Source organism: Protopterus annectens, chromosome 5.part0 (genome assembly GCF_019279795.1).
Source record: "Protopterus annectens isolate FY-2018-M chromosome 5.part0, PAN1.0, whole genome shotgun sequence".
In the NCBI taxonomy this organism is placed as follows: domain Eukaryota; kingdom Metazoa; phylum Chordata; order Ceratodontiformes; family Protopteridae; genus Protopterus; species Protopterus annectens.
In genome coordinates, this window is record NC_056735.1 from 1,435,143,906 (window position 1) to 1,435,160,498 (window position 16,593).

At 41.5% G+C, this 16,593-nt stretch overlaps 1 protein-coding gene across 5 annotated transcripts in view; it reads right to left on the reverse strand.

Moving 5' to 3' along the window:
- Positions 1 to 16,593, reverse strand: part of NALCN (sodium leak channel, non-selective) — a 3,563,801-nt gene that overhangs the window by 1,221,537 nt on the left and 2,325,671 nt on the right. For all 5 annotated transcript variants that reach the window (XM_044071239.1, XM_044071242.1, XM_044071240.1 and 2 more), the window contains exon 13: positions 6,547 to 6,738. In XM_044071239.1, the coding sequence (XP_043927174.1) occupies positions 6,547 to 6,738 (192 nt within the window). The remainder of the gene's footprint in view (positions 1 to 6,546; positions 6,739 to 16,593) is intronic.

The window sequence follows — 16,593 nt, forward strand, 5'->3', positions numbered from 1 at the left end:
GGCAGGAGTGTGGCACTGAACAGAGAGAGAAAGATGGTGATGGTTAACATGACAGGCGGGAGTGTGGCACTGAACATAGAGAGAGATGGTGATGGTTAACATGACAGGCAGGAGTGTGGTACTGAACAGAGAGAGAGAGAGAGAGAGAGAGAGAGATGGTGATGGTTAACATGACAGGCAGATGTGTGGCACTGAACAGAGAGAGAGAGAGAGAGAGAGAGAGATGGTGATGGTTAACATGACAGGCAGGGGTAGGGCACTGAACAGAGACAGAGATGGTGATGGTTAACATGACAGGCAGGAGTGTGGCACTGAACAGAGAGAGAGAGATGGTGATGGTTAACATGACAGGCAGGAGTGTGGCACTGAACAGGGAGAGCGATGGTGATGTTTAACATGACAGGCAGGAGTGTGGCACTGAACAAAGAGAGAGATGGTGATGGTTAACATGACAGGCAGGAGTGTGGCACTGAACAGAGAGAGAGAGAGAGATGGTGATGGTTAACATGACAGGCAGTAGTGTGGCACTGAACAGAGAGAGAGAGATGGTGATGGTTAACATGACAGGCAGGGGTGTGGCACTGAACAGAGAGAGAGATGGTGATGGTTAACATGACAGGCAGCAGTCTGGCACTGAACAGAGAGAGAGAGAGATGGTGATGGTTAACATGACAGGCAGGAGTCTGGCACTGAACAGAGAGAGAGAGAGATGGTGCTGGTTAATATAACAGGCAGGAGTGTGGCACTGAACAGAGAGAGAGAGATGGTGATGGTTGACAGGACAGGCAGGAGTATGGCACTGAACAGAGAGAGAGAGATGGTGATGGTTAACATGACAGGCAGGAGTGTGGCACTGAACAGAGAGAGAGAGATGGTGATGGTTAACATGACAGGCAGGAGTGTGGCACTGAACACAGAGAGAGAGATGGTGATGGTTAACTTGATAGGCAGGAGTATGGCACTGATCAGAGAGAGATGGTGATGGTTAACATGACAGGCAGGAGTGTCACACTGAACAGAGAGAGAGAGAGATGGTGATGGGTAACATGACAGGCAAGAGTGTGTCACTGAACAGAGAGAGAGAGAGAGATATGGTGATGGTTAACATGACAGGCAGGAGTGTGGCGCTGAACAGAGAGAGATGGTGATGGTTAACATGACAGGCAGGAGTGTGGCACTGAACAGTGAGAGAGAGATGGTGATGGTTAACATGACAGGCAGGAGTGTGGCACTGAAAACACAGAGAGAGAGAGACGATGATGGTTAACATCACAGGCAGGAGTGTAGCACTGAACAGAGAGAGAGAGAGAGAGATGGTGATGGTTAACATGACAGGCAGGAGTGTGGCACTGAACAGAGAGAGAGAGAGAGATGGTGATGGTTATCATGACAGGCAGGAGTGTGGCACTGAACAGAGAGAGAGATGGTGATGGTTAATATGACAGGCACGAGTGTGGCACTGAACAGAGAGAGAGAGATGGCGATAGGTAACATGACAGTCAGGAGTGTGGCACTGAACAGAGAGAGAGATGGTGAAGGTTAACATGACAGGCAGGAGTGTGGCACTGAACAGAGAGAGAAAGAGAGAGAGAGAGATGATGATGGTTAACATGACAGGCTGGAGTGTGGCACTGAACAGAGAGAGAGATAGTGATCGTTAACATGACAGGCAGGAGTGTGGCACTGAACAGAGAGAGAGAGAGAGATGGTGATGGTTAACATGACAGGCAGGAGTGTGGAACTGAACAGAGAGAGAGAGAGAGATGGTTATGGTTAACATGGCAGGCAGGAGTGTGGCACTGAACAGAGAGAGAGAGAGATGGTGACGGTTAACATGACAGACAGGAGTGTGGCACTGGACAGAGAGAGAGAGATGGTGATGGTTAACATGACAGGCAGGAGTGTGGCACTGAACAGAGAGAGAGAGAGAGACGGTGATGGTTAACATCACAGGCAGGAGTGTGGCACTGAACAGAGAGAGAGAGATGGTAATGGTTAACATGACAGGCAGGAGTGTGGCACTGAACAGAGAGAGAGAGATGGTGGTGGTTAACATGACAGGCAGGAGTGTGACACTGAACAGAGAGAGAGAGAGAGATGGTGATGGTTAACATGACAGGCAGGAGTGTGGCACTGAACAGAGAGAGAGAGAGATGGTGATGGTTATCATGACAGGCAGGAGTGTTTCACTGAACAGAGAGAGAGATGGTGATGGTTAATATGACAGGCAGGAGTGTGGCACTGAACAGAGAGAGAGAGAGAGATGGTGATGGTTAACATGACAGTCAGGAGTGTGGCACTGAACAGAGAGAGAGATGGTGATGGTTAACATGACAGGGAGGAGTGTGGCACTGAACAGAGAGAGAAAGAGAGAGAGAGAGATGATGATGGTTAACATGACAGGCAGGAGTGTGACACTGAACAGAGAGAGAGAGATGGTGATGGTTAACATGACAGGCAGGAGTATGGCACTGAACAGAGAGAGATGGTGATGGTTAACATGACAGGCAGGAGTGTGGCACTGAACAGAGAGAGAGAGATGGTGATGGTTAACATGACAGGCAGGAGTGTGGTACTGAACAGAGAGAGAGAGATGGTGATTGTTGACATGACAGGCAGGAGTGTAGCACTTAACAGAGAGAGATAGTGATTGTTAACATGACAGGCAGGAGTGTGGCACTGAACAGAGAGAGAGAGAGAGATGGTGATGGTTAACATGACAGGCAGGAGTGTGGCACTGAACAGAGAGAGAGAGATGGTGATGGTTGACATGACAGGCAGAAGTGTGGAATTGAACAGAGAGAGACAGAGAGAGATGGTGATGATTAACATGACAGGCAGGAGTGTGGCACTGAACAGAGAGAGATGGTGATGGTTAACATGACAGGCAGGAGTGTGGCACTGAACATAGAGAGAGAGATGGTGACGGTTAACATGACAGGCAAGAGTGTGGCACTGAACAGAGAGAGAGAGATGGTGATGGTTAACATGACATGCAGGAATGTGGCACTGAACAGAGAGAGAGAGATGGTGATGGTTAACATGACAGGCAGGGGTGTGGCACTGAACATAGAGAGAGAGATGGTGACGGTTAACATGACAGGCAGGAGTGTGGCACTGAACAGAGAAAGAGAGATGGTGATGGTTAACATGACAGGCAGGAGTGTGGCACTGAACAGAGAGAGATGGTGATGGTTAACATGACAGGCAGGAGTGTGGCACTGAACAGAGAGAGAGAGATGGTGATGGTTAACATGACAGGCAGGAGTGTGGCACTGAACAGAGAGAGAGAGATGGTGATGGTTAACATGACAGGCAGGAGTGTGGCACTGAACTGAGAGAGATGGTGATGGTTAACATGACAGGCAGGAGTGTCACACTGAACAGAGAGAGAGATGGTGATGGTTAACATGACAGGCAGAACTGTGGCACCGAACAGAGAGAGAGAGATGGTGATGGTTAACATGACAGGCAGGAGGGTGGCACTGAACAGAGAGAGAGGGATGATGATGGTTACCATGACAGGCAGGAGTGTGGCATGGAACAGAGAGAAAGAGATGGTGATGGTTAACATGACAGGCAGGAGTGTGCACTGAACAGAGAGAGAGATGGTGATGGTTAACATGAAAGGCAGGAGTGTGGCATGGAACAGAGAGAGAGATGGTGATGGTTAACATGACAGGCAGGAGTGTGGCACTGAACACAGAGAGAGAGAGATGGTGATGGTTAACTTGACGGGCAGGAGTGTGGCACTGATCAGAGAGAGAGATGGTAATGGTTAACATGACAGGCAGGAGTGTCACACTGAACAGAGAGAGAGATGGTGATGGGTAACATGACAGGCAGGAGTGTGGCACTGAACAGAGAGAGAGAGATGGTGATGGTTAACATGACAGGCAGGAGTGTGGCACTGTACAGAGAGAGAGAGATGGTGATGGTTAACATGACAGGCAGGAGTGTTGCACTGAACAGAGAGAGAGAGATGGTGATGGTTAACATGACAGGCAGGAGTTTGGCACTGAACAAAGAGAGAGATGGTGATGGTTAACATGACAGGCAGGAGTGTGGCACTGAACAGAGAGAGAGATGGTGATGGTTAACATGACAGGCAGGAGTGTGGCACTGAACAGAAAGAGAGAGAGATGGTGATGTTTAACACGACAGGCAGGAGTGTGGCACTGAACAGAGAGATGGTGATGGTTAACATGACACCTCAACCTCACATAGAAAATGGGAAAAAGAGGATTGATGATGATGATGATGATAACGATGACTGAATTTCCTTTCTTAATTGTGATTTTTGCTTAGGCCATGATTGGAAGAACAGGTTATTTAAAAAAAATGTAACCCTTGTGGCTTCTGGTGGCCTAGTGGCCCTCGACCATTAATTTCATGCAGTTGTTTTTTCCATAGTTATCAGAGTGCAGTCATGCCTAACTATTATGAGATGAATGAATGAATGAATTCAGGATACAAAAAAGGAAGAGTAAGATGAACTGGGGGAAACGGAAGAGAAAGGAATCTGGATGGTGTGGGTATGCTAGGATGGCAGGAGACCCTGGGGCACTGTATGATGTGCATAGAGGGCACTAGGCAGGGGCAGTCACCATGAGCATTTTCCTTGGGTGTCAGTTCAAATAAGGCTGGCCCTGTGCGCATGGTAATTAATCTCATTAACAATGGATAAATAACTGCTTGGCTGAGTGCCTTATGATTCAGGCTACTGCTTATCTTTGCAGTGCTAGAGGAAATTAGAACACCCAACAGAAGAGTATATATAAAAGTAATTTAAATGGTTGGTATTATATTACAAAATAGTTTTAGCTCTAGATAATTGTCACAGGTGAAGTGACAGCCCGGCCCCATGTGCAAAAATGGGAAAAAAGGGGATGTGGATGGATGGATTGATAGATGGATGGATCCTTTAGATATTAATTAAAACAAAACCAAGCCATGGACTCTTCACTGAGACCCCTGGATAGAATTTAATGGGTGATTATTCTATTTAAAGTGAATAAACTAAAGCTATAAAATACTTGGACGTCTTTTCATTCCTTATCTCCACATGTAGATAAGTTGGAAAATGAGATTTGCAAACATTTAGCATCAGTGTATTAATACAAGAAGTATTTAGTTAATAATGTTAGAATATTATTGGAAAATTTCTGTTTATTTTTTGATTTATTCTGAGTGTTATATAATTTGAAAACTTAAGAGGCACTTATCCCTATGCTCTAGATTTCTTTTCTGATTCCATTTATACTACACATCTCTGTATTCTCTAGAAAAATCTAGGTGAAACAGGTTTTCTTCCTTATTTTCCAGCCATTCTTATAGTATTCAAGGTGTTGCAGTATGTACTGGGAATAATAGTTCAGCTTGTGTTTTCCTTCAGTATTACACCCTACACACTTTTCTCAATACAATGATATATTCAAAACTATTCTGGCACATTAAAAGCAGTTGATTTTCTGTTTTTAAGAGGAAAACATAGGCTGGTTTTCATATCCAAGTTATGAAGTATGCAAGATGAGCACAGGTTGCGCTGCATATTTCTCAACATTGATTCATAGGCCAGTCTCGCCGCCTATAAACAACACTCTGCACTTCTATGCAGTGAGGCTCATATCTCTACAAATATGTGCAGTAGTCCATGGTCAGGATCTATGTAAGTACCCTACACTATGTGCATACAATGAGATTCATAGACATCATTACAAGTTTTTTACAGGAGATGAGGGCTCCAAAGGCATATGTGTGCATGGCAAAGCTGCCATGTGTGTGTGTCTGTGTGTGTAGGAGCACATGGGTGATGTCACTGTCTAATTGCAGATGGCACAGTGGTGCAGCGGCTAACGTTGTTGCCTCACAGCAAGAGGTTTCCCAGTTCGATTCTTGGCTGGGGTGCCTTCTGTACAGAGTTTGCATGTTCTCCCTGCATTTGCATGGGTTTCCTCTGGGTACTCCGGTTTCCTCCTACAATCCAAAGACATGCTTCTGGAGCGTTTCTCCCCGGGCCTCCAATGAAAATAGGCTCTGTCCTAGTCGGACTTTTCTGGTCAACAAATGTTAAATAAATAAATAAATTGCCTGTGTGTGGTGTTCTTAGTAGTTGGGTGCTGTACTATGCAGCTGTTTCAGCTGATCAGTGGAGCAATTCATAGTCATGCAGACTAGAGTGTAATAAGATGCTATGCAGACACACAAACACACACACTTCATATGTGTCTATGTATCTATCTGTGCTTCTTTTTACATTCCCACAAGTAGACTGAACGGCAGAAATCCAACAAATTCTAAAAATATGCATGCACGCACACACACACACACACACACACAAACACACACACACACACACACACACACACACACACACACACACACACACACACACACACACACACACACACACACACCAGTTGTCATATTTTTCTTTTTGTCAGTTAACTAACAATATATAATTGATTAATATGCCTGTGGATTCCAAAGGAAAGTTACGAGACAGCATTATTATGCAGTTAGGCTAAATAAGTTGTCTTCACTTACCCTTGGAAATGTGGTAAAGCGATCTAGTTCTTCCACAAAGCAAAACATCTGTAAACTGATGGCTGACATCACAATCAGAAGGCTTGCTGTAAAGACTACCAAACTTCCAAGTTTCTTTCCAGGTCCAAAGATTTTGTACACGAAATCTTCCAGAGCAGGAGAAATTTTTATAAGACGAACTACCCTTAACACCTGGTAAGAGAAACATTATTTCAGGATTTTTATTTTCATTTCCAAAGCATACATTCTTCATGAAGAAAACATAAAATTAGCTTTAAAAATGAGTGAGAGAGAGATTGAAAAGTAGGAAGACTCCAAGTGAACACAAATCTGTAGTATGTTTAGACCCTCGTAAAAACGTTTAAGGGACTAGTGACATTATATACACCATATGTTAACATATAGGATAATGTTTATCACTGATACTTCCCATTAAAAGTAAAATAAATAAATAAAAATAAAAATAAAAAAATATAAAAATTAAAAAAAATATAAATTTTAACTTTATAATTTATTAACTTTATTAGTTTATTTACTGAGTATTATGTATAATGAATATCTTCTAAAACACAGCATATGTATATCACATAGTTAAATTTTTTCACCATTTAAAATATTTTCAAGTTATTCAAGAAGTTAAATTATATAAGGCATAGGAGCATTAAAAATGGCTAGCAGTTATGTATGATGCATATCTACCGTTCTTAAGTTATCAATAGTCCAGTGTTATCAAGCATTTGCTGTGAGTGCTTGAGCAGACAGCAGTATCATTCTGCCTCAAGCAAGAATGCATCCAAGCACAACCTGAAGATATCCTTTCATGTATTATTCTAATGATTGGCCTGCTGGTATAATGGTAGGATGTCCAGTTTTGCTGTCAGAGACATAAGAATGTTTAGCAATTTGAGACCTGGAGAGCTAGAATGAGGCAAGGAAATTCAGTAGCCAGTGTCAGCTCTCCTTCCACAGGAGAGGATATACATTTATATCTCAGCTGGACATAAATATTAGAATTGCCTGTTGGGCTTCAACCCAGGAATATTCAACATACATATATAACTCCAGGGTTGTCATTCTGTCCACTGTGAGGAAGAAGCAGAGGAAGGTACTGGAGAGCAAGTATATTAAACTTTTTCAGACTATGGTGCTAGATGAGACAAGACAAATCCAGAATCAGCATCCAGTGGTCCTGCTTTTTGGGTGGAGGAAATAACTTGAAATAGTAACCTGAATATGTAAACAAAGATGACACCTGTTCTATTACTCCTTTTTGTCAAAAGAGGCTAAATTCTGTTTTCAAAGATTTAGCCAATTTTCTTAGCAGGGTGAACTGTCCAACACCTGCCTTAATCTTAGGAAAGGGAAGAAGTACTGGAGCAAACAAAGAAGAAGGAAAAGGGTTTTCCAATTGAAAGGATACAGGGAAATTTCACGGAGTCAGGAGTCATTTAGAAATATTGTATTTTTCAGTGGAGGAGGCACCATCACAAAAGAATGTCTGACCTTATTTTGCCCCACAGAAAAAAAAATAGTTGACAAGGCCCTACTGTTTTGTACAGCCCTCACCAAATATCCCACAAAAGAAAGGTGCTGGCCAGCAGACCTTTACCTATAAGAAAACTAAACATTTGCAATTGCTCCAGTGGTGAATGTGTTAAGTAAAACACCAATATTTAAAGATACTATCCTTGACTACAAGTAATTAATATGGCTAGCTGAATCTGGGTCAAAATATACACCAGCAGATTACAGAGGAGATCTGATCTTATAAACTACATTATCAAGACAAGTCTACATTCAGCAAAAATTGCCATACATAATAGCCTGGGGTAAATTTGTGTCTATCCAACAAATCACTGAGACTAGACTTAAAGCTATCTAAGGTACTACTTTGACTTGTAGTAGTAGTAACTTATTCTATACACTAAGAATATGTTTAGTTAGGAACCTATCTCTTCAGCAAGTACTGTTTGAACTGGTTTTGTGAAGAAATAGGAGGAAATGAGGAAATAGGAGGAAAAATAGGAGGGTGTCTTTCTTTGCTTGAAAAGAGAGACATAAAACATCCACGTGTAACTGGGAAGTTACTGCATATAAGGAGAGCTGTGCTATTTGTCAGGATACATGAAGGATTTAAGTTCTTTACTATTCTCAGTTAGAAAGAACTGGGGCCTTTCCCACTAAGCGATTTGTTTGGATTATTGTATATTAGAGGGCATTGCGTTTGAAGAGGCATCTGAAAAGTGAAGAGTACAACGATCTCCAGGATATTCCCTTGGAAATTAACTGGACCTGATAGTAGGATTTCCTGAGTATAGTACAAATATGAGTGACTGAATGGGAGAATTATCAACATAACTACCCAGTTTGCTTATGTCCATGTATGTCTGAAGAGGAGTACCATTTATAGCACGTGAGATAGGAACAGCTTTTTTGCTGAACTCTCCTGCACTATACTCTTTCCATTTAGCTTGAGACTATTTTGGTAGACAGAGTATATGCATATTTCAGCACTTGCAGGAGTTTAGTATCAGTGAATGAGTGGATAAATGGTACATACCTTGAACATTCCAAAGATTTTGACATAATACTCCACTCAGGCATAATTGTAAAGCTAAATAAACTGGGAATAAACACTTACATCACCAACTGGATTGTCAGTTGACTCAAAGATAGGATGCAGGAATCTACCTCCACAAAGACATGAGTCACCATTGAAGGCCCCCAGGGTTCAGTGCTGGGACCTCTCTGGTTTGACGTTTATTCTTTGAGGAAAAAAACAATACAACAGGGTTCTAGCTGACTAAATTTGTAGATGACTGCAAGATAGGAGCAGTCACTAAATCCCAAAATGATTTAGCCATCTTGCAGAAAGGTTTGTTCCAAACAAATAACTAGTGCCAAAATCATGCACTGAAACTAAATGCCAAAAAATGCATTATTGCATCCTTTAGGAAGTCATCTACCCAGGGGAACTACCACATTGACAATACATCCCTAAGAGTTTACTCAGTTGTTTGGGAATGGGGAACTTATGTGGACAGTGGTCTAACATTCAACCAACATGTGTCCACTGTCATTAAAAAAAAGTCCTATATTGTGCAACTTCTAAACAAATGGATTTTGTCGAGATCTAGGGATGTTATTGTTCCCCTTTATTCAGCATTCAGCACACCAGTCATTGAGTATAATTCCCCTTTTGTCAAGCATCTATCCACACTACAAGCAACAACTGAAACACACACACAGATAACGTATTTATTTATTTATTTTTATTTTACATTTGTTTACTGGGAAAGTCCGACTGGAACGAGGTCCATTTACAGCGGAGGCCCGGGGAGAAAAGCTCCACATCAAATAATATGTACACTGGCAATTTTACAATCAAAAGATAAATCATACAATCAGTAGAATATTTATAATGGTTTGTTCCAAGCAAACTTAATTTAAACATAATAGACCCTGGATAGCAGAAATTGGGAGAGAAAAACTCCACATTCACCAATGCTATCAAAAGAGATATCGCAGAAGACATAATAATTTACACATAGTAGGCCATGTATAGCAGTGTTTGGCTACTCTATTAAAGTGAAAGTAAGCAGAGAAGAGAGGAATGTAGGAAGAATTGGTGGAGAGCAGGAAAGCATTTATGCGATGCAAGGACAGAGCCAGGATTGCAAGAGGTGTGACTTAAGTAACTTTTTGAACAGTAAGATAGATGGCACAGAAGAGATATTTTGGGGGAGGTTATTCCATTTCCTAGCGATGGTATGAGAGAAAAGAGCTTTCCCTGCAGTATTGTTGGGTTTGGATATACAGAGATAGGTTTTGTTGGATGAGCGTAGAGGACGGTTTGCTGAATATTGGTTTAGTAGTTGATTTAAGGCTGGAGTTTTGCGAAGATTCTTTAGTATGTTGAAGGTGAGCACTAGTTGCTGGTAACTAATTAATTGAGGGAGTTCTAACCACTGTAGCCCCTTTAGGGCAAGACAGTGATGGCTTCTAAAAGTAGAGTTATTTGCGAATTTTGCAGTCTTATTGTAACATGATTTTCATTTGTTTAGGTCTGTTTTCCTGATGTGGGTTAGGCTTGGTGATGCATACAGTAGGGTAGACAAAAGGTGGGTTTGGGCTAGGGCGATTCGTGCTTGGTCTGATAGGAAGTTTCTGTGTTTGTATAAAGTTCCTAGTTTTTTATGTACTTTTTTAATGGTTTGAGAGATATGGACATCAAAATGAAGGTCCTTATCTATTTCAACACCAAGTAGCTTAGTATGGGGGGAGGGAGAGATTGTGGTTCTGTTTTTGGAGGTGATAGTGAAGGAAGGAGGTGTTTTTTTTGGATTTTTTGGGGGTGAAAAAAGTAATTTGGTTTTGTTGGGGTTTAGAATCAGTTGGATATCAGTAATCCATTTTTCCATGGAGCAGAAGGACTCTTGGGTTAGCTTTTGTAGAGTGGTTATGGATGGGGCTGAGCAGTTTAGGGTTGAGTCATCTGCATATTGTATCAGTGATGCATGCAGGGTGGAGGTATGTAGTTTGTTGGTGAAAATGGTGAATAATAGAGGCCCCAGTATTGATCCTTGTGGAACATCTATGGTAGTTGGTAGTAGGGGTGATAGTACACCTTGCCATTTGACTGACTGTTTTCTGTCAGAGAGGTAGTTTTTGAACCAGGCAGTAGTGAAGGGGGCAAAGGACATGGTGGATAGAGTGTCTAAAAGTAGGTTATGTGGGACCATGTCAAATGCCTTAGAGAGATCTAAGAATATGGCTGATATGAAGTTGTTGTTGTTTCTAAGTTGGTTAACCTGGTTGGTAAAGGAGAGAAGAGCAGTAGTTGTACTATGGTTTGGGCGGACGCCATGCTGTGTGAAGGAGAGGAGATTATGTGAGGTTAAGAAGTGCATCACTTGGGGGTGAATACATTTCTCCAGGAGCTTGGAAAGGGGGGATAAGATAGCAATGGGGCGGTAGTTTGATAGCTCATAGGAGTTGCCACCTTTGTGTAGGGGAATAATATATGATACTTTCCATAGTTGGGGGAAGTAGGCTTCTTGTATGGAACGATTTATAAGAATTGAAACAGGGTAGGCTAGCGACTCTGCAGCAAATTTTAGGAAATTAGTGGGTAGATCACTGCTGCGAGAGTGGTAGGTTTCAGTTTTGAGAGTAGTTTTTTAATTGTGGAGGTTGGTACAGGTGAGAGTGAAAAAGAAGGTATATTATTGTTATCTATAGTGGGGGTAATTGTAGAGTTATTGTTAGATAGCTGGGTGGATAATGACAGAATAGATTCTGTGAAGTGATAGTTAAATTGAGAAGCTATGCTGTCATTATCAGTACTGGTGCTGGGAGTTGGGGTGGTAGTTTTTCCGGATTTCAGAAGGGAATTGATAGCTTGCCAGAACTTTTGAGGGTTTTTGGGATGTTTGTTTTGGATAGCTAGGAAGTAGTTTTGTTTATCCATTTTTGTTTGTTTTTTGGCCTGATTCCGAAGTTGTTGATATTTTTGTCTGTCTTGTATGGTGTTATTCATTTTCCAGATCTTCCAGGCATTGTCTCTAGCTTTTAGTAAGGCTTTTGTGGTTTTATTTAGCCAAGGGGCATAGTTAACTTTAGTTCTAAGTTTCCTAATTGGAGCTACTGTATTTAGAGCATTCATAAAAGTACTATTGAAGAACTCCACTGCCGGGTCTAATGCTAGAGTTTGTAGTGGGTGCCAGTTGCATTGTTGTAGCATGCTGTTAAGAATTTGTGGATTTAACTTGTGGTCATCTCTAGTTTCTTTATATGGTATGGATTTGGGTATGTTCACCTGTTTACGAAGGAGGAATGTGGGGTAGTGGTCACTGAGTTCATCAGGTAGGCAGCCCACATGATAATTGTCTTTGGGGAAATTAACTAAAGTCCAATCGAGTATGGAATGTTTTTTTGATTTTTTGTCAACCCTGGTGGGTTCTTCAATTAATTGTGAGAATCCAAATAAGCTAATATGGTTTGAGGGATTGTTGGAGTTGCAGGCTAGCCAATCTTGGTTTAGGTCGCCTAACAGGATAGTTTCTTGGGGCAGGTTGGTTGTAGCCCACTGTAAAATTTCCTCTATTGTGGGAGAGTTATTTCCTGGAGGAATATAACTGCAGAGGATGTTGATAACAGGATAGTTTCTTGGGGCAGGTTGGTTGTAGCCCATTGTAAAATTTCCTCTATTGTGGGAGAATTATTTCCTGGAGGAATGTAACTGCAGTGGATGTTGATTCTCTTTTTGTTTTTGAGGGATAAAATGGACCCTAACATTTCGGCATTCAGAAATTTGGGCAGTGGGGTTCTCGGAGGCTGGAGGTTAAGTGTGTTTTTAAATACAATTGCAACTCCTTCTCCCTTTTTGGCATCTCTGTCTAGTCTTAGGATGTTATAACCTGGGGGAGTATTTCTTCATTTTGGGTGGTGGGTTTTAGCCAGGCCTCAGTAATGGTTAATATATCAGGGGAGTAGTGAGCTATGAATGCGTGTAGGCCATGTAGTTTGTTGGATATACTTCTTGAGTTTAGATTAATAATAAGTAGGTCTGATTTCTGTTTGTGTGGGAGAATTTTGGGAGTTTTGTGTGGGAGAACTTACTAAAAGGATACAAGGTCTAAACAATATATCTTACATGGAACAACCAAAATCCCTGTCACTATACTCAGTATCCTACAGACTGCTAAGAGGTGACCTGTGTTTGGTATACAAGGCATCATCAGACCTAATATGAGGGGGTGATGAAAAGTTCTAAGCCCGACCAGCTTTCTAAATTCTGGGCATTGTTTTGCCTCTGTAGCTGAAAAGAGGGTTATTTCATCTTGTAAAGTAACAATTTGCATAATCGTAATGCTATGACTTGACATTGTTTCAGATCATTGCTTGAACCATGTCAACAAAAAGTCTGGAATTTTCAAGTGTGGAACTCAGAGCCATCATGACGTTTCTATTGTTGCAGAAGAAAACTCCAAAGGAAATCCATGTATATATGATGTAAACATTGAGTGACAAGTGCCCTTCTTACTCAAAAGTGAAGAAGTGGTGTGCAAACTTTCAGAGTGCATATTCTGAGACTGAAGATGCAGCAAGGTTTGTGAGGTCTCAAATGGTGTCAACTGCTGAAATTGTTGACCATGTCTATGACCATTTTTGGCAAACTGGCAAATATCAGCTTAAACAATTGCTGAGACACTACAAATATCCAGGGAATGTGTTGGGTTTATAGTCCATGAGTAGCTGGATATGCAGAAGTGTCAGCCAAGTGGGTCCCCAAATGATTGAATAACGATGAGAAAATACGTCAAGTGGACACTTCCAAGTTGCTTTTGTGACATTTTCATTGAGCTGGTGCCAACGTTTTGGAATCACTAGTTACTGTTGCTGAAACATGGTTACACCACTATGATCCTGGGACAAACAGCCCATTTGATGGTGGTCCTCAGGTTCACCAAGACCAAAGAAGTTCAAAACCCAAAAGTCAGCAGAAAAGGTCATGGCCACAGTGTTTTGGGATCAGGAAGGTGTTGTAATGACTGACTATCTTCCATGGGGCCAAACAGTGAATGCAGAATACTGCTGTAACTTGCTGTACTGATTAAAGGAGGCATTGAAAGAAAAAAGAAGAGGGGAAGCTGCAAGAAGGAGTTCTCTTTTCACAAGACAATGCACTTGTTTACAAGGCTGACAAAACTATGAATGTGTTGACAAAACTGGGGTTTGAGTGTATAGACCATCCACCTTACTCACCAGATCTTGCTCCATCTATTTCCTGTTTCCAAACCTTAAAAAGAGTTTGACAGGGTGGCAATTTTTGAGTGATTCTGAGGTGATTGGAGCAGTGGAGCAGTATTTCAGTGACCAGACTTCAGACTTTGTTTTGGCAGGGTTACAGAAACTTCAGGTATGATGTACCAAATGTGTTGAACTTTGGAGTGAATGTGTTGAATAACTTGTAAGTGTTATGGCTCCACATCATTTCCTTCTAGGTCAGGCTTAGAATGTTTCAGCACCCCCTCATACTGATGGACCTACTGCACATCATCAAGTCCAATGCCTTCAGAAATACTCATTTTATGGCACTAAATCTCTTCTGCAACATCAACAGAACAGTTTGGAGGTGCAGGTAGCAAAGGATACCACTAACCAGGAACAGACTCCACACCCATGTAAAACAATGCTCGTTCCTATCTGTATTCAAGTGCAACTTGAATCTATGGATCAGTAACAGAAAATATACCTCAGGAATGCCCCTTGTACTATTAATGGACAAAGATGCCTCCTAAATGCTTTATCCCATGCATGGGTGCCCTCAAATTATGTGTGGTATGATCCCAGTTATGCTCACTAGTGATAATATATAACAATCCACCACGTGATGGTTAAGGCCAATCTAACACCAAATGGGATAGGTCAATTCAAGTACCAAAAGAGAACTTGGCTAGGCTTAAAATGGGTGCAAGAGCATGCAAGCCTAGTACCTACCTATTAACCTATAGTTTTCTATCCAGTGGTCAGTGTAGGGGGTTTACATTAAGTTTACTGAATTTTTCAATAATACCAGTATAGGGTCAAAAGCTGGGGTCAGGTCAAGATAAGCAGTATGCACTGACTGACCACTGTCCACAGCCCTGTAACTATTAGTTTGGGTTCAGCAGACAGGGCCTGCCCTTCACAAAACTGAACTAATTGGGTTCTAGATCAGTTAAGGTGTCTAGTCTGCATTAGAATTCTGCCACGACACATTCTATAGCTTTGCATATACAGCTGAAGATGATGGGCCAAAATTTACCTGGCTCTGCAGAGGGCATCACCTGTGTTGGGTAGTTGCAGTGGCTGTTCTCCAGACATTAGGGTTAGACTGAACAGTTTTATTAGAGATTTGAATTGTACATACTAGGTAATGAAGAGACCACAACCTGGTATACCGCCTAGTCCCATGGATGCATACTTTTATCCTTTGGCAGGAATTCTAAAACTTGTCCCAAAGTGATTTTAGTAGGAACAAAATTTTCAAAGATGGTCAGGGGAAACAATTCAGATGGGATAAACTGTCTACAGTCTTGCACCAGCATGTGTATTGTTGGACATTATTCATTAATTTCCTGGAATAACTGAAGAAAGATTTGTAGTCCTTTGGTATCAGTAGCATCTCAGACACATGCTCCACTTTATATTTTCTAACAGTGCCCTTGCTTCCATTCCTACATGTTTCAGGGAGGTCTTGATGTAGGGAGATGGGGATTTCTTTCAACATGATTTTCCCCTCTCCTTCATTTATTACACAGTTTAGTAATGTTGGAGTTCCACCCATGAGGTTTAGTCCTAAATGTACCATTATACCATTATATTTAGGTTAAATTAGTAATAACTTTTCTGTGCAGATGTTAATGTGCTGTTAAAACTTGGAGGTGAATGTGCCCCAGATGAGTCTAAAATTTGACTTGGTCATCCAGAAGCAGAATGTTTGTCCTGGAGAAGTCCTTAAAGATTGTCCCATTTGGTACTGAGGTAGTTCCACTAGACCTACTGGAAAAAAAAAAACTTATTTGTGGTCAGATTTAATTAAGGATAAGGAGATGGTGGATTGGATATAGGTGGTAGCTTGGATGATAAGGACCAGGTCAAGGACATTACAGAGTCTAGCTGGTAGCTTTACAATTGCTTAGCATACTGATATTAACAAATTCTAGGAAACACTGCACATATCTATTTTTAATGATGTTGTGTCAGTCAATGCTTAGGTAATTGAAGTGTCCTGTTAAGCAGGTATTTGGTCTGATATTTAACCCCGGAAAAGACATTGTAGTAATTTCCATGCTCTGTATATCTAGATGGTTCATGTTAGGGTCATAGATAATACAACATGATATGATGGTGTTTCTGACAAATACAGATATCCCTCCAAAGTTTCCCAAGGGCTTGAAGATATTATAGGTGGTGAACCCTGGTAGAGAGGGAAATATGAATCCAGTTATTTGGACTGGGAAAAAGCCCATAGTCCTCTGATCTTTAAACATCAAACGTGTG